Source organism: Pongo pygmaeus, chromosome 1 (assembly GCF_028885625.2).
Source record: "Pongo pygmaeus isolate AG05252 chromosome 1, NHGRI_mPonPyg2-v2.0_pri, whole genome shotgun sequence".
Classification (NCBI taxonomy): domain Eukaryota; kingdom Metazoa; phylum Chordata; class Mammalia; order Primates; family Hominidae; genus Pongo; species Pongo pygmaeus.
In genome coordinates, this window is record NC_072373.2 from 14010186 (window position 1) to 14029267 (window position 19082).

Below are 19082 nucleotides of genomic sequence, written 5' to 3' on the forward strand. Positions count from 1 at the left end.
TTCGCCAATTACATAGACTGTAGAGGTGTTGTGCTTCTATGTAGGGTATCAGTCTCTTCTGGAGCTTTTACTGTTCCTGTATTCCTTATGCATGGATGTGTTGAAAAAGCTACCTGGGTGATTCTAATTTGCACTCCTGGTTAGGAACCATTGTGATAAGGCCTTTAAATTAACTACAAACTGGTAGGGGGCTAGTCTTGGCCCCACCCTACCTTCAGTTTCCACATGCTTGGTGGTTGGTGCTTTTATAGTGTGCATTTCCTGTTCTGGCTTCGCACACTGGTATTCCCCAAGCACTGTTTTTTGCCAGTACTATCCTGTAGAGGAAGAGAAAGCCTTTTATCAATGTTTGTACTTTTTCAGGACTACTGGTAGCACATGTATCACCTTTGTGTGAAGTAGACAAAAGCCCTCTTTCCTGGTGGAAAGCCTCCTTAGCAGCGCTTGACATGCAGATAGCAAGTTTGTGCCAGTTGGAAAAGACATTCTCTTTGGACAGGAGCTGTGTCACTCCAGGACCCATGCTTTGGCCCACAAAGCAAAGGCTGGATTTAAGCCCCACCTTGCATCCTTAGCTGCACATTTCCTGTGTAATGAATGAACTAGGAAAATGACATGTAGCAGTCCTGCCATTTCTTGCTGTAAATGAAAGGAACAAAACTCTTACTGGACTCTACTGCCTCTGTTGATAGCACAGAGTACCTTGTGCCTTATAAGTAATGAATATCTAAAGCTTATTTTTAATTTTTTCGGCTGCCCTAAAAATTTATTTCTGTGGAGGTGATGTCCATTAAAACACATACACAAAGAAAAAGAAATTGTTTTTAATTCAGTGATTTTGTCAGTAGATATAGGGATATATATTTTAACATGTTTAATTTGTTTATGATTCAAAGTTAATGTATTTTTAACAAATTTGTTGATATGTTTTCACTACCTGTTTTCATTTGTTGAACATTTACTATGTGCTAAGCTCTATCTAAAGGTGAAACTCTAGTGTTAAGACCTAGTCTCCATCTGTAAGTAGCTTATAGTTTAGTGAAGGGCACAGATACCTAAACATGTGATTTAAATAAAAAGTGTGATAATGCTTTTCTATGACACAGAAATGCCTGGGATGCTGTGGGTATAAGGCATCTCCTTTCATAGCTGGTTTTTGAGTGAGCCTGCCTGTTACCTAAAATAATTATCACATATTCCTGATAAAGACCATGTTAATGATTCAATCCCTATAAGAACTCTTTTCCCTTGTTAGAGAAAACAATTGTTTTCTATACTGAGTAGTGGAAGCTATCTTGTTTTTCACCAGCTAATTAAATATTTAAGTTTGAACTCATTATTTTAACTTACTCTTTTCACATCTGGTTTCCCATTCTCTGACTTCTGTAATGATATAGAGCACAGTAAAGTTCTGGAACTAGACTGCCTATATTTAAATATCACCTCCACCATGTCTAGCTCTGTAAACTTGGACCAGGTACTTACACTTTCTGTTTTTTGTTTTGTCCTGTTTTGTTTTGTTTTGTTTTTGAGACGAAGTCTCGCTCTGTCCCCCAGGCTGGAGTGCAGTGACGCGATCTCGGCTCACTGCAACCTCCACCTCCCTGGTTCAAGTGATTCTCCTGCCTAAGCCTCTGGAGTAGCTGGGATTAACAGGCATGCGCCACCATGCCCGGCTAATTTTTGTATTTTTAATAGAGATGGGGATTTACCATGTTAACCAGGCTGGTCCCATCTCCTGATCTCAGGTGATCCACCTGCCTCGGCCTTCCAAAGTGCTGGGATTACAGGGATGAGCCACCGCACCTGGCCTGTTTCTCAGTTTTCTTATCAACAAAATGGGAACAGTCATACGTACCTAATAGGGTTGTCGTGAAGATTAAATGTTTGGTACTAGAGACTGATGCTCAGATCTCAGTTAAGTGTTTGCTGCTACTGTTTATTATTAAGGTAGGCCTTCACAAAATGATATAATACCCAATAGCCTAAAATCCCCACATCTTTCTTTCTCATTTTTTAGGAAAAGCAATTTTACAACTAAATTCATAACTGATAGTATTGAAATAGAGGATGATATGTGGGACCGGGTGTGGTGACTCACACCTGTAATCCCAGCACTCTGGTAGGTCGAGGCGGGCGGATCACTTGAGGTTAGGAGTTTGAGACCAGCCTGGCCAATGTGGTGAAACCCCGTCTCTATTAGAAATACAAAAATTAGTCAGCCTGGTGGTAGGTGCCTGTAATCCTAGCTACTTGAAAGGCTGAGGCAGGAGAATCACTTGAACCCTGAGGTGGAGGTTGCAGTGAGCCAAGATTGCGCTACTGCACTCCAACCTGGGCGACAGAGTGAGACTGTGTATCAAAAAAAGAAAAAAGTTTAAAAAAAAAAAAAAAAAAAAAGAATGACATGTGGAACATCTAGTAATTTAGATGTGCTATCATTGATTACTTTTATTTTTGAAAACTGAGATACGGTCTGGGCAGTTGTCTGTAAATAATTTTTTAGTTAATCTACTTAGGGATTGGGATGTTGTATAAACTAGGCAGCTATTATTTTATATTTCTTTTACTACAAATGAATAATTGGTGCATTGATGAGCTTGTGTTGCTTGGTTTATTTTTGGTGGCTAATTAAACTTATAATCTCTAGGTGACATTTAGACATGATTCTTCAACAGTGGAAGTTCAGGATGACCACATAAAGGGCCCACTAAAGGTAATTCATGTATTCATTGTTAATTCTAATGGTTGTTTGGGAAAAAATAATCATGCTTGGTATTAATTCATTGGCTCTTTTGTTACTGAGTTGATTAAACTCAATATGTAATTTTCTCTAAAAAGACTAATAGAAAAAATAGACTTAGTCTCAGCGACTAAGGAGGCTGAGGCAGGAGGATAGCTTGAGGCCAGGAGTTCAAGGTTGCAATAAGTTATGATTGTGCACACTGCACTTGGGGACAGCATGAGATGCTGTCTTTTAAAAAAAAGATTTAATATTAAATAATACTTGATATGGTAGTAAAACCAAACAGTTTATTCAGAAATAAAATGAGTGTCAAAGAAGCATTGACTACATTTATTTACTTAATCCACCATATTTCCATTACTAAAATGATGGATTTTCCAACATTAATAGATGATGAACTAAGGATTAGTGATGTCAGTTCCATGATGATCTGAAAAGTGAGAAAGTTAGAAAACCAAAAAAACCAGAGCTCTTACTTCTTTGGAGCCACTACTGGCAAATGAAATCTTTTAAGGGCCACCAGCCTTCACACTAACAGCTGGAGAGTTTTATTTCTTTGCATTCATTTTTCCTCTTTGGCAAGTGAAATAAATGCTGCTTTGCTTTTTGCCAGTGAGCAAGCTAAAAGAGAATGTGTGGGTAAACCACTATGTGCTCTTTGGCTGGTTTAGGGCCAAAAGGAAACCCCAGAGCAATTTTTAAATTGTCCCTATCCTTCCTGAGGTTCCTTGAAAGAAGAGTGGAAATACGGGGCAAGGACAGTCAGTTTCACAGATGGTGGTACTCACGGTGTAATCTACTGACTCTGGGGGTTCCCAGGACTCTTTTAGGGGGGTTGTAAGGGTAAAACTTTTTAAAAGTACTTAGGTATTATTTGCCTTTTTTTTACTACGTTAACATTTTCACTGATGGTACAAAAATATTGATGGGTAAAACTGTTGGCACTTTTTTTTTTTTTTTTTTTTTTGAGGCAGAGTCTCACTCTGTCACCCAGGCTGGAGTGCAGTGGTGCGATCTCGGCTCACTGCAACCTCCACCTCCCAGGTTCAAGCAATTCTCCTGGCTCAGCCTCCCGAGTAGCTGGGATTACAGGTGCCTGCCACCACGCCTGCCTAATTTTTGTACTTTTGGTAGAGACGGGGTTTCACCATGTTGGCCAGGCTGGTCTTGAACTCCTGACCTCAAGTGATCCACCTGCCTCAGCCCCCAAAGTGCTGGAATTACAGATGTGAACCACTGTGCTTACGCCAACTGCTGGCACTTTTAAATGAAGTCAGTAATCATTTTATTCTTCACTGTCGTACACTCAGTTAAAAGAAAACAAACCCAGGTTTTGGTTTGTTCATTTACCTTTTAAAAGTTTTTCTAACATGTTTAAAAATACTTTAGGTAGGAGCTATTGTGGAAGTGAAGAATCTTGATGGTGCGTATCAGGAAGCTGTTATCAATAAACTAACAGATGCGAGTTGGTACACCGTAGGTAAGAAAATGAATTTTCTTTTAAAAATGTATTTTTAGTTACAGAAAGAAAACTTAATACAAATAAAATGAAATTTCCTGGATTCACTTCTTAATACCCTAGATATTATTACTGTTACTGGATTTTATCTTTCCACATCTTTTAAAAATTTATTTCCAAAGTATATGTATGTGTATGTAACAAAAATTGAAATTATTTAATGTGTATATTATGCAATTGGAATTCTAGCTTTTTTTACTTCAAAGTATATCTTAGGTAAATTGCTTTTTTTCCCCCATCTTACCTATTTTTAAGTTTATAGTTCAGTAATGTTAAGGATATTCATGTTGTTTTATAATAGAAATTTCTTTTAACTGTATATATATATAGCTCCCAGCAGGAAACAAAGTAGTAGTATATTTTATAATAGTTGATGTGCTAGTTTATTTTTTCTTACTGATGAGGTTTCCAGTTTTCTTACTATTACAATAAATGCTGGATTGAATGTCTTTTTTACCTAATTAGGTACTTAATTAGGATACCTACTGTATCCTAATATTTCTTTAGTGTACATACTGAGAAATAGAGGTTGAAGAAAAATATACTCCAAAAACTTTGGTAGTTAATGAAAACTGCCTTCCTAAAAGACACTGTCTGTTTTCTCAATCCTTGTCAGATTTTATGTCATTTTAAAAAATTTTTTGCTAATTTGGACATAAAGTAGTATCTCAGTTTTGTTTCAGTATGCCCTTCCCATGATTACTAGTGAGATTGAACATCTTTTCATATGTTTATTGAAAGGAACATAATTTCATTTGTGTTTTCTCTGTTTTGAGTTGCTGGCTTTTATTCTTTCCCATTTTCTCTTGAGATGATTCATCTTTTTCTTATTAGTTTTAGGATATGTGTTCTTTATATATTTTGGATATTAACTGTTTACTACTTCAGTTATAAATATGTTTCTCCTGTTGCTTTATTCTTGTCTCTGCTTTTAATTTTCATGTAGTCAGTTTTCGTATGGTCACCTTTTATTTTGTAATTTTAGTTTTGAATCTTAAGAAAGCCTTCCATCAGCGTTATAAATCTATTTTCTAATGTATTCTTCAAATTTTTTATACTTTTATTTTTATTTTATTTTTATTTTTGTTCTACAAATAGATTTTTATTTCATCTACAGTAGTATGTATTTTTTCCAACATTCTAAAATAATGATTAAAAAGTATTTGTCCTAGATTGATAGCCCTTTATGCCAGTATTATTTACTGAAGGTAACAATTCTTACCATTTAACGACCTCAGAGATGAAAGTAAACACCTAGTAAAATGTCTGGTGATTTCAGAGTTTGATAGAACTTTCAGATAGAATAGGTGAGTTTTGTTTATACTTTTTTGGTATGAGAATAAAACCTGGTGAAAATAGAGGGAAAATTATTTGATTTTGAGACATAAGTAAATATGTGACTTTATGTAAGTGAGAAGACTGTGAGCAATTCTATGTAGGAAGTCTAGATGGTGATTGGTTGTAATAGTCTCCTAAATGTGACACTTATGTTGTATATTTTAGTTACATCATTTAAAGATGTACTGAAAATTATTTATCCAGTTTCACATAATGTAACTTGTTATGTAACATATGAGAATCTAATTTTAGTTCAGCCAGTAAGGAAAGGGTATTGCCTTTCTTTTAACCATTAATCATTTCTCAATAAATGTGAGATCCTGTTGAGCATCAGAAAAAGAAAAGGAAAGAAGAGAATCTAATTTTAGTAGGTAGGCAGAAAATGTAATTTCTAAAATAGAGATCTGGTAACATTATTTAAAACAGAGTTACTGTCTTCCCATGATTTCTAAGGAATGTAGTATATCCCTAAATTATTTATGTATATCACAAATTTATGCATATAATACAAATAGTCATACATTCCATATCTGTTAACTTATGGTGGTTTTGCTGGGGTGTTTTAAGTACTTTATTTTTATTAAAATTTTCCCCCTACTTTATTGAGATATAATTGACAAAACCATATAAATGTATATGTAACATGATGACTTGATAGGCAAATATATTGTGAAATAATTACTGCAACCAAGTTGCTTAACACTTCCATCACCTTTTAGTAGACATTTTAGTATTTTAAGTCACTAGTTTTCAACTGGGATGAATTTACCCCCAGGGAACATTTGGCAATGCCTGGAGACATTTTAGATTGTCACAGCTGAGAAAGGGGGTGCTACTGGCATCTAGTGGGTAGAGGCCAGGAGTGCTGCTAAATATTCTGCAGTGCACAGGAGAAGCCTGCCACAACAGAGAATTTTCTGGTGCAGTATGTCACTAGTGACAGTGCTAAAGGGTGAGAAACCCTACTTTAAATAATGAAAATACAGTTATTTTTTTAAAGGGGCAGTCTGATTGCATAAACTTGTAATCTTTCTTAGGTGTAAATCTGTCAATATCTGTCAGTAGGAAAACCTGGCTTTTCTTTACCATTTTGAGAAGAGTTAATTAGCATTTAAATGTTTTCCTCTTGAAATACCAACTTCTTATTTTTATTTGGTATGTCCTGTTTTATACAAGTTGTTTTCATTTCATATATGTTGTTTCTTTTTCACTAGAAATTGGAAAAGTTACTTTAATAACTCTATATTTGAAGTTACTCACTAGAAAACATAAAATGTGAATTGAATTCCAAATGTAGTCTTAAATAGTGGATCTGTTTGCACTCAGAAAGTTATAATACATATCATCTCTTTGATCTTTGAAAAAAATCCTTCAGTAGCTTCCGTTTTTACCCCCTCTCATAGTTTTTGATGATGGAGATGAGAAGACACTGAGACGATCTTCACTGTGCCTGAAAGGAGAGAGGCATTTTGCTGAAAGTGAAGTAAGTCATCATTTAACAAATGAACATGCCTTAATGTGTTTTATTGGGAGGAATAAATTTTTGCTGTCTCAACTCAGTAAACGTACTTCCTAATCAGGAAAGTTCATTAATACACAGTACCCTTATGATGTAATCTGTGAAGCCTGTTTAAGGCCCTGTGTTTGAGCACCAGGTTCTGTCTTCTTTTTTGTCTATATAAAGTGTTTCAGTATTTGTCCACAGAGAAAATACAATGGGCTTTAATTATTATCTTTAGGCAGTTTTTAAATAGACTTAAAATTTGTAAATAACTAGAAAACAGATTTCTGATTTGTAATCTACTTGATCCTTGTCGTAGTTAAAGGATGTGTAGATACAACAGTCTTTAACTACTGCTACTGCTATTAGCTGATATTATTATACCCTTTCCTCTTGCCTGACTGCCCTTCCTAAAATTGTCCCTTCCATTCCTTATCATCCTTTTAGATTGATTTAGGTCTTATTCCCTAACATCAAAATATGAGTACATAATTATTTATTGTCTGCCTTGCTCACTAGAATGTGTCACAGGGGCAGAGACTTTGTATATCTTCTTCATGGCTTTGTTCCTAGTTGCTGTAACAATGCCTGACGCAGAGTATGAACTTCGTAAGTGTTAGTTGGATGAATAGATGAGATGCTTATAATTGCCAGGGCCTTTGCTAAGTGCTTTACATACATTATTGTATTTGCAACATTATGAGGTAGTTACTATTATTATCCCCAACTTTCAGATTAGGAAATGGATAGCTAGAGCTGGTTTTCTAACCAGCACTTTCTAGCACCAAAGCCATATCCTTAAATTGAAAGATGTTACTAAGAACAGAGGGTTCACAAAGTTTTGTAACTAACTCGCTTGCAATTCAGAATTTAAAAGATAGGTGTTGCTCTAAATGGTGTTATGTTCTCTAATCCAGTCTACAGATACTCATTGATACACAGTGTGGCCGAGCTATTTCTTTTTTCTACTCACTATTTGGAATAGTGTTTCTTTGGGGATATTTTAATATTAACTTATTAACCTATTAGACTTTATGTTTCTGTTTTGAAAAATTTTTGCTTCTCAATGATTGAATTCCCACTTAAATTTAGAATTTGGGACAGGTTCTCTGTATTATAATTCCAGCCTATCCCTTTAGTCTCATATTCAACCACTTCCCTGTACTTCCGCCTTATTAGACTGCTTGGTATCTTCAGACTATGGTACATACTTTCCTTTATTGACTCCTTTCCTCTTGTTGGAATCTCACTTATGTTGAAGGCCATTATAAATGCTTTCTCCTCTATGATGTCTTTCGTGAGCTCTCTACCCAGATTGGATCTCTTTATCCTTTGGTCGTTTGGCACTTCTCTTGCTTATTCTTGTTTTAGGGCCTTTTTTTTTTTTTTTTTAACTTTTCTCATTTTTGCTGTAAGATTTTAAGCTGTTGTAGGGGAATATCCATCCTTTCCTCACTTGATAGGCCCCCCTTTTCCTAGCAATTTCTACACAAAAGGCGTCAATAAATATGTGTGGAATAAACTGAAGGTTTACATACAATAAATACAGACAGCTTTGGGGCAAGTATAGTGATAAAATACAGAATTCTCTCTGAGTTTGTGGAATTATTTTAATTTCATTTCCGTACAGTCAGTGAGTATGAGGACTTGAAGACATGGTTTTTCTCCTGTTAAGTGAAGGTCCGCATTTTATTTTTTTAGTCTAGAGAAACAGCCAAAATATTATTGTTTTTAACCAGGAGAATTTTCAGTTGGAATGGTTCATAAGACAGTTGTAAGTTAAATGCTGAAGGTAATATGAACAAGTGGCTATGTATCCTTCATATCTTCAAGGAGGTTCAGTTTTAGTGTGTCTGTGCAGGTGTGTACTTTTAATTTATGTTTTGCTAGAAGGAAATTAGAATACTGGTGTGTGATTCTTTAATTCCCTTCCGATGTGCCAGGAGCTGTGTAGTGCTAGGTACCGGGACAAAGGTTAAGCCAAGCCATGTAAACATGGAACTTATCCTTGGATACTCATTCTCTGTTGGAGGAGAAAAAGCATTAATCAAACAATCAAACATATTTTAAAATTTGAGTATATTAAGCCCTGTGAAGATGTGGTCCAGAGTGTCCCCAATAGGGGAATTTAATCTACCATCTGTATGTTCTTTTCTCTTTATTTGGTATTTTTCATATTGTTTTAAAAGTTTTAATGTTTTTGAAAGACCATTCAGAGTATTAGTAGTAGTAGTAGTCCATAACATTGTCCTTTAAGAGGAAAGCCGCTTCATACTGGCAGTATTTTGGGTCACTAATCCCATTTAATAAACTACTGAAATTAATCCCATTTCATAAACACTGAAATTCAGGATTTTCATGGAAAGAGATCACATTTGCACTTCAGTCAGTTTATTTTTTTATTTTATTTTATTATTAGTAGTAGTAGTATTTTTTGAGATGGAGTCTTGCTCTGTTGCCTAGGCTGGAGTGCAGTGGTGCAATCTCGGCTCACTGCAAGCTCCGCCTCTCAGATTCATGCCATTCTGCTGCCTCAGCCTCCCGAGTAGCTGGAACTACAGGCGCCTGCCCCCATACCTGGCTAATTTTTTTTGTTTTTTTTTTTGAGATGGAGTCTCTCTCTGTCGCCAGGCTGGACTGCAGTGGCACGATCTTGGCTCACTGCAACCTCTGCCTCCCGTGTTCCAGTGATTCTCCTGCCTCAGCCTCCTGAGTAGCTGGGACTACAGTCGTGTGCCACCACGCCCAGCTAATTTTTGTATTTTTAGTAGAGATGGGGTTTCACCATGTTGGCCAGGCTGGCCTCAATCCCTTGACCTCGTGATACGCCTGCCTCAGCCTCCCAAAGTGCTGGGATTACAGGTGTGAGCCACCGTACCCGGCCACGCCCAGCTAATTTTTAAATATTTTTTAGTAGAGACAGGGTTTTACTGTGTTAGCCAGGGTGGTCTCGATCTCCTGACCTCGTGATCCGCCTGCCTTGGCCTCCCAAAGTGCTGAGATTACAGGCTTGAGCCACCATGCTCAGCCTCAGTCAGTTTAAATTCCAACACTGAAGCCACTGGTTTTAGCCATAACCAGCTTAGTGAGTATGTTACCTGCTGCCTAACATCTGTAGGACAGTTTAGGTATTTCTAAAGACCATTCATACTTTGAGTATTATACAAAAGTAGATTCATCATCTGGTATTTATTTATTTATTTTTTATTTATTTTTTATTTTTTTGAGACAGAGTCTTGCTCTGTCGCCCAGACTGGAGTACAGTGGCATGATCTTGGCTTACTGTAACCTCCGCCTCCCAGGTTCAAGCGATTCTCATGCCTCAGCCTCTTGAGTATTTGGGACTACAGGCGTGCAGCACCACGCCTGACTAATTTTTGTATTTTTAGTAGAGATGGGGTTTCACCATGTTGGCCAGGCTGGTCTTCAACTCCTAGTCTCAAGTGATCCTCCCACCTTGGCCTCCCAAAGTGTTGGGATTACAGGCGTGAACCACTGCGCCCAGCCAATTATCTGGTATTCTTTCTTTGTATTTACTATGTGCAATTGAAAACTCTAGAGAAGTTTAGGTAAAATCCCAGTTGCATATTTTCTGCAGCCCATTTTAGGTAACAGGGCCATAGACATTTTCCCTCTAGGCCTACGGAGTTTTCTATGTGCCTTTAATACAGCTTTCAGGAGCCTCTGGTTTTTGCTCTTTAGGTATAAGATGGGACAAATTCTACCCTACCCCCAGGTCTTTTTAGTCCCTTGAAACAAACATGCCCCTACTTTCCTGGACATTGAGGTTAGGGACAGAGATATTGCTTATGTTTCTTCTTGTTATGTGCTAGGGAGAGACTGTGGTCTCTTATTTGAAAATTACTATGTGTGATTCTTAAACAACTCTTTAGAAATTTTCTTTCCCGTAGCAAGTGAAATGACTAACAGATACTTAAAATAGAAATCACACTGTGTAGTATAAATCTCTCTCTCTCTTTTATTTTTCTGCTTTAAAGAGAGCAACCTTAATTTTCTGTGGGGAGAGCATACATTTAATCCATCTGTTTGCTTGGCAGAAAGTGAATCCAGATTAATTTATTTTCCCTGTTTACCAAATAAAGTCATTTAGTAATACTCTATAGTGATATAGTATTACCAAAATAATATTTCAGATTACATAGAAATTTTCACCATAAGAGTTAATGACAGGCAACGTCTAGATTTTCTGGGCGGGTGTGGTGGCTCATGCCTGTAATCCCAGCAGTTTGGGAGGCAGAGTTGGGCAGATGGCTTGAGCCTGGGAGTTCGAGACCAGCCTGGACAACATGGCAAAACCCCATCTCTACAAAAAAATACAAAAATTAGCTGGGTGTGGTAGTGCGTGCCTGTGGTCCCAGCTACTTGGGAGGCTGAGGTTGGAGGATCGCTTGAGCCCAGGAGGTTGAGGCTGCAGTGAGCAATGATCACGCCACTGCACTCCAGCCTGAATGGTAGGGTGACACTCTGTCTCAATAAAAAGAGTTTCTGTTTGGTATATATTGAGTTTAGGACAGCTTTTGCCTCCAAATAATTTTTATTGTTATTTTTTGAGATGGAATTTCGCTCTTGTTGCCCAGGCTGGAGTGCAATGGTGCAGTCTTGGCTCACCGCAACCTCTGCCTCCCAGGTTCAAGCGATTCTCCTGGCTCAGCCTCCTGAGTAGCTGGGATTACAAGCACCCACCACCACGCCAGGCTAATTTTGTATTTTTAGTAGAGACGGGGTTTCTTCATGTTGGCCAGGCTGGTCTCCAACTCCCGATCTCAGGTGTTCCACCTGCCTCGGCCTCCCAAAGTGCTGGCATTATAGGCGTGAGTCACTGCACCCAGCCCAAATAATATGTTTTAAATGCCTGATTTAAGGTTCATTAGGACAGGGTTAGGTTCTGTACAAACTAAATTTGAAAGGTTAGATTTTTTGCCCTGTGAGAGTTATGAAAGCTATGATTTTTGTCAGTCTTTTGAAGGAATCAATCTTTAGTTAATCCTTTATGGCTAGTACCTTTTTTCTTGATCATATTGTTTGTTGTGAGATACATACATCTATGTACCTTAAACACATTTACATATATTCTAATGAATTATGTAAAAAAGTGTTAATATGGTTCATCTTTTCACAGTTTTGTTCATTGTAGTTATAACAGAATTGTCTCAATTTTAAAGAAGTTATATAACATTTCTTTTTACATATTACATTAGTTAGTTTAGATGCCTGCTCTTTAATTCTAAGTTGATGGATACTCTTTCTTATACCACCCTGGTCTGTAACTTTAAGAAGTCTCTGTCTTAAATAGTTACTCACTTTTATTTTCATCTGGGCAGTTTTCTTGGGAATCTCTAGTTGCTCTGATGTTTCTGAAATTATTTATAACAGGAAAGATTCTTCTTAGGATGAGGAGAGGAACAGAAACTGTGGAAAATCTTAAGAAAACGTAGGAAAGGAAAAAATCAAATGTAGAAATCAAATGTAATTTAAAAAATTAAATAAAATTAATGTTACATTTTATTAAAAAAGGTTTATTGCAGAAAATGTTTGCAGAGTAGTAATATAACTTACTCTGAGGCTTTTTGTTCATGCAATTGATGCTTTATCTTCATAATTAATTTTGTTTCTTATTAATAATTTTATTTTATGGATTATGATTCCCCGTGTACAAATTAATATTGGAGCTGCAGTTGGCCCTAACCTTACAAATAGATTTCTTAATTCTCACATCTGTCTTTCCACTGGGCTGTGTTTGTTTTGTGCTTTAATCACTCTTAGATGCCTGTCAACCTTCACATAGGTAGTGAATCATCTAGAGAGAGCAGCCAAATTTCTTTTCACTTTTTTTTTTTCCAGTAATGAGCTCATTCATCTTTATTCTAATATCTTTGAAACTAGAATTTTCTATTTTTAGGAAAGCTGTGTTTTAGCTTCCCTTGGGGGGAGAGTTTAATCTCAAAATCTGAGCATATTCTTAAATTGATTTGGTTTAAAACAAAGAAGGCACTTGCAAAGTGTTAATTTTTTGATGGGTTTATGTTCTTACCCACAGACATTAGACCAGCTCCCACTCACCAACCCTGAGCATTTTGGCACTCCAGTCATAGGAAAGAAAACAAATAGAGGAAGAAGATCTAATCATATGTAAGTCCATTTTCATGACTGTTAGTTGAACCTGAATTCATTTCTCCTTCTAGTATTGTTTATAGTTATTTTAAAATTGTAATTTGCAAAATGCTAACCAGATCTAATAGTGATTTCAGATCTAATAGTAATTTCAGACTCCTCAGCATGGATGATTGAGGTTCTCCATGCTCAGCCGACCTTACTTAACAGCTGTATCTGCCTTCAATTTCTCCCTGCATGTTATCTTGATGCTGTAGTCAAAATGAAACCAGTCAATAATTCCTGAATACATCGCTTGTTTTCTAATATCATGCTTTTATTCATGCTATTATTTTTGGTCTCCATGCCTCCCTTCCTGGTAACTGTCTTGTCCATGCCTTAATTCTCAACAAAAATGCTTAAACCTTTATATGAACCATTTTGTGTCTCCCCACACTTGCCTTGAAACCAGACATGTTTCTCTCCCCTGTAAACCCAATTCTCTGGCATAGTATGAACTGTGGAGCCATTTGGTCTGGGTTTGAATCCTGGCTCTGCCACTTCCTTGCTGTGTGATCTTGGGATGGTTACTTAATCTTTTCATACCTCACTTCTTATCTATAAAATTGGGATAATAATATTACCTATCTCTTAGTGTTGTTGTGAAAATTAAGTGAATTCGTATCCTTAAAGTGTTTATAGAGTAAATGTTATGTAAGTACTAGATAATCAACATCATATACTGACATGAAAAATTTCATGATGAAATACCAGTATGTAACAGTTTCATTTATATATGAAAATGTGTTTACATGTATATATAAAAATTCTGCTTCCTGGTGTTTATGTCTGACATTTAGGACTGGTTCTTGTTGACTTATTCGAACTTTAAAAAATTTCTACGTTTTTATATATATTATAGGAAAAATAGTCTCTTATTTGTCAATAAGTTTTTTTAATTTTTAAAAGATTGCATCTAGTATTTAGACATATTTTTACGATTTTATACACATCATCCTAAAGTGGAAAAATAAGTTTAAAAATGAATTTATTGTGCAGTATCACATAATATTGACCTGCAAATATGACTAAAAATTATGATCTGTTGAAAAGTCAGTTATTTTTTATTTCCTCTTCTGTCGTTCCCCAACTGTTAGATGTTTCTTAGTTGAGGCGTCCGTTTTGTGAATATGAGAATAAAGCACGCATTTGTTACTGAATAAGTTGATCTTTGCTTTCTAAAGACTCCAGCAAACATTCTAAGTTAGTGATTTTCCTGTTGAGAATCTCTATGTGTAATGAGAGATTTGCTGTTGAGATTGTGTTATACATGTGTAAAGTATGAATGCAGACAAAAGGTTGAGGATTACTAGTGTAGGAATGAAGACCTGCTCCATCTGTAATCTTGTTTTGCTTGCTCTTCCTTCCCCCTCTCTACCATGGTTGGTCATTCTCACTGCCAAGGAACCTGACAATGTTACTCTTGCTTGGCGTTGTAAGCCTTGGTGTGTAAGCATTACAGGCAAGTACTAGTTTGAAATGCCCATCTCCTTAATTACATTTCCTCAAAGTTCTTTCTCCCCTTTCTTCAGAGTGATTTTCTGCAACAAAGTCTTAAACCTAGATCTTAAGGGCATTCATCTGACCTTCATTTCCTCTTCCATTACTCCATTGAAAAAAGTCTTTGCTGTGGTCTCAGATTGCCATTTAAAATGTATTTTTGTACAAAGATATATAAAGTTATCTCTTCTTAGGATTCCCAGGACTTCGTTGTTGGAGTGATGTATCACCAAATTTGTTTTCTTTTAGCAGCTGTTATTCCACGTATCAGTTAATCTACCCCTAGTTATTCCAAAATTGATTACTTTTAACATCTTCCATTAAATTGAGTTTCAGTATGTTTTACCTTTAATCCTAGTAAATTCAAGTATTTTCTTTTTTTAATGATTATCATCTTCTAGCTAAATTTTTTTAAAGCAAGTTGTTGATTATTTTAATCAATGTATTACTGGATTGAATTTTCTCCTTATAACTTACCCATTGTTTGCAGCGGTTGTGTTTAAGTCATCCAGAAGAGTAGAACACCTGAAGTTATGGAAATACTTGTTTGTCCCTCTCCTCTTGAAGTTGTTTTCCGATGATCTGGCAAAAGTTTATGTGCAACTGCTACAGTAGGAAAGCAGTCTATTTGCTGTTATTTTTTTCCCCTTCAGAAAAAAGATAAAGCATAAGGTTTACAATGAATCTTGTTAACAAGGGATTATTTATGAGTATAGATTTTACCCAGTAACAGTGCTAAGATTTACCCAATACCTGGTTTATACTTGCTATTTAAATACAGGCCTGCAGATCTGAACACATTTTAAAATTAGTTTATAATTCACATATCATAAAATTTACTCATATATTTTAATCTGTAGATTTGTATCCAATAATTCACCCCTTTAAAGTGTACAGTTTAGTGGTTTTTAGTATATTCATAAAATTGTGTAACTATCATCACTAATTCCAGAAGATCTTTTTATTTTGCTGCTTTATTTTAATATGAGAATTTGATTCATTTCCTCCTTGATAAAAATTGAGAAAAAAATTAAAACCCTTTTATAGTTAAGCGTACATAGGTTCTGTGTGTTTCTAAGAAGGTATTTACATTGTCAGTCTTCCAGATACTAATAGAACATTTCAATTTACAAAGTTTGAAACTGAGTAAACTGATTTGCCTAAAATAAAAAATAATCAGAATTGCATGTCAAAGGTTGAGCCTCTTGTTTCTAGCTCAATTTATATCATTATTTGGTATTCCTTGGCCCATATCTTGTCTAAAGTTCGTCTTTCTTGATTTACAACTAATTAGAGTTAATAGTGAAGTGTGATCAGCTTTAAGTGATTGGCTGTTAGAGTATTACGGTAAAAATTTCCGTGTAATTAGCTTTCTTTCTAGTGACATCATCAGATTGTATTTCATAGAGACAGTGCATTATTTTGTTGTGGCTCTACAAATACCTTGTCATCAAAGAAATAACAATGTCAGAAATGAATAAAAATCAGGCAGGCTCGCTGCTTGCTCTGTCTTTGCTCCTGTAAAATATTTTGGATGCTCATTAATTTTAGTTCATTAGTTTATTGAGTACCTGTGTAAACAGTTTTCTGGCTAAGCTCCTCTAAAAGGAAAAGTTAAGGAGCTTCATGTGCAATAGTATGGTTTACACTGATGTATACATTTTGTGATTTTAGAATAAAAATCAGAAATACCATAATAAAAAAATTGCATCTTTTTTATTTTATGGACAAGTATTTATTTAGCATCTATACTGTGCCAAACATTGTTCAGGTACTTGAGATATATCAATAAACAAAAAAATTACTTAAAAAATCTTCAACTTGAGAGCTTACATTCTCTCAGGGGAGGAGATAGCGATTTAAACATTGGATTCACATACTTGGTGTGGAAAAAAGGAATAAACATAAGAAATAAGTAAATTATATGATATGATAAAAGTGAATGCTGTGGAAATGAAGAGCAAGATGAAAAGAGGTAGATGGGCAGGGTTTGTAAATTTAAATAAGGTGGAACAAAGTCTTGAGTAGGTGAGGGGGAAGGGGCATCTAGTCTAAAAATGGGGATGATTTTAGACAGGAACCTTGCAATTTTATATGTAAGGTGGATAGATGTTTCAGCTAGCTGAACAAAGGTGTTTTGTTTTTCTTTTTGATATACTGTGAAATCTGAAGTCTTAACACTTGTTAAGTCTTAAGAAAAGTTACAATTTTTACAATGATGCAGATAATTTTGTTAGCCAAATAAAGCCCAATTTTCTCTATGTTGTACAGATTTTGATATATGTTATCTCTGACACTGTAGCTTTCTAGCTGCTACTGATAATAGAGTGTTCATAAACCCCTAGCTGAATGAGTCTTCTGTGGCTACTTTGAGAAAGCAGTAATTATGATTTTAAGCTCGGTTGTATCCTGTAGTCATTAGAAAGTAAAAAAAAAGTCACTACTCTTAAGCTCTTCTAAATCAAGTAGAAATCAGACTTGTGAGGACTGTCGTTACTGTCCCAAGCTGTGTGTCTATGTGTAGGGTCTTATTCTCCACTAATATAAAGGTAGTTGAGTTTTCCTATTGTTACCTACTTTCTAAGTAGAGATTGAACTTCTTTAAGTGCCATTGAAGTACAATATATCTCTTTTTTTTTTTTTTTTTTTTGAGACGGAGTCTCACTCTGTCGCCCAGGCTGGAGTGCAGTGGCGCGATATCGGCTCACTGCAACCTCCCCCTCCCGGGTTCAGGCAATTCTCCTGCCTCAGCCTCCAGAGTAGCTGGGATTACAGGCACCCGCCACCATGCCTGGCTAATTTTTGTATTTTTAGTAGAGACGAGGTTTCACTGTTTTGGCCAGGCTGGTCTCGAACTTCTGACCTCAGGTGATCCACCCGTCTTGGCCTCCCAAAGTGCTGGGAGTACAATACTCCCAGCCAAAGTACAATACTTCTATTCAATAGTAAGCTTTGAAGATTTGCTTTATTTCTGCCAGGGAACAATTTTTAAGTTATTTGACTGATCATTGAAATCAAGGGGATGGTATTTCCAATGTCACTTTAAAAAGCTTAATATTATTCTAATAGTTTTTACTTTTTTGGCCAGGTGGGGTGGCTCACGCCTATAATCCCAGCACTTTGGGAGGCGAGGTGGGCGGGTCACGAGGTCAGGAGATCGAGACTATCCTGGCTAACATGGTGAAACCCCTTCTCTACCAAAAATACAAAAATTAGCCGGGCGTGGTGGCAGGCACCTGTAATCCCAGCTACTCAGGAGGCTGAGGCAGGAGAATTGCTTGAACCCAGGAGGCGGCGGTTGCAGTGAGCCAAGGTGGTGCCACTGCACTCCAGCCTGGCGACAGAGCTAGACTCCATCTCAAAAAAGAAAAAAATAATTTTCACTTTGTTTACATTTATGTTGGAATATATAAATATAAAGGCATGATGGTTACTTTGTCATACTTTTGGAAAGTCATCAAAGACAAATTCAGAGTATACTAGATAGTATACTAAATAGGTAAATCATGTTTAAAGTTTTTTAGTAGTTTAATCTGTCAGTTTTCCTTTTTTGGTCAGTGAAACTGATCATTGCAAACTATCTGAAAAACACTTTTATCTTTGTAGGTATTCAATGATAGTCATTCTAAAAAGGACATATGTTGTTGTCCATCAAACATTTCCTATTCTTTACTCATTCTTGGCATTTTCTTGGGTGCTGATTCTTTATTAGAATCAGATTCAAATTGGAATAGCTTTTTGTTTTGTTTTCCTTTTTACTGCACTTTCCTTAAACATCAAGTTGATGGTTTCAGATACTTCCTTTTTCTTCTGACAGTTATCTTTCTAATTTACTAGTCCAATATTTAATGTTACTGAAAGGATTTTCTGTTTTTCTTTTAATTTTGAAAGTTTTTAACATCATACAAAAGAGGCTTATTGGACATTTTATGAATACCTAATTCGTGTGTATTTGTTGTTATGGATAGCAGTGGTGATCTCTTTTCAGATTGCCTCCTCTTCCCAACCTAACCTCAGTTAATAAAGGTCTGCTCTCCTACCTTTTAAAATTAACTTTGTACTGGAGATACAGAATTACTGTCTCCAGAATTCCTTTAATTTGAGATTGAGATTGTGTATATTTTAGTGTAATACTGGGATGTTTAATATGGAGGCTTCACCTTTTTGAGGATTTGGGAACCAGTTATTTGTCCTGATTTTCCTCCTCAATTTTTTACAGTAGCACTAAATAAACCAGAAATATTTTTAGGAAAATGATGTGCTTTCCTCTCGTGATAAACTCTTGCTGTTATTTTTTAGAAATTTAG

The 19082-nt window shown here is 36.0% G+C and overlaps 1 protein-coding gene across 6 annotated transcripts in view; it reads left to right on the forward strand.

Annotated features, from left to right (window-relative positions):
- The window catches only part of ARID4B (AT-rich interaction domain 4B), a 160428-nt gene that overhangs the window by 67100 nt on the left and 74246 nt on the right, over nt 1–19082 (forward strand). For all 6 annotated transcript variants that reach the window (XM_063670896.1, XM_063670899.1, XM_063670903.1 and 3 more), the window contains exons 4-7: nt 2651–2716; nt 4136–4226; nt 7007–7086; nt 13163–13254. In XM_063670896.1, the coding sequence (XP_063526966.1) occupies nt 2651–2716; nt 4136–4226; nt 7007–7086; nt 13163–13254 (329 nt within the window). The remainder of the gene's footprint in view (nt 1–2650; nt 2717–4135; nt 4227–7006; nt 7087–13162; nt 13255–19082) is intronic.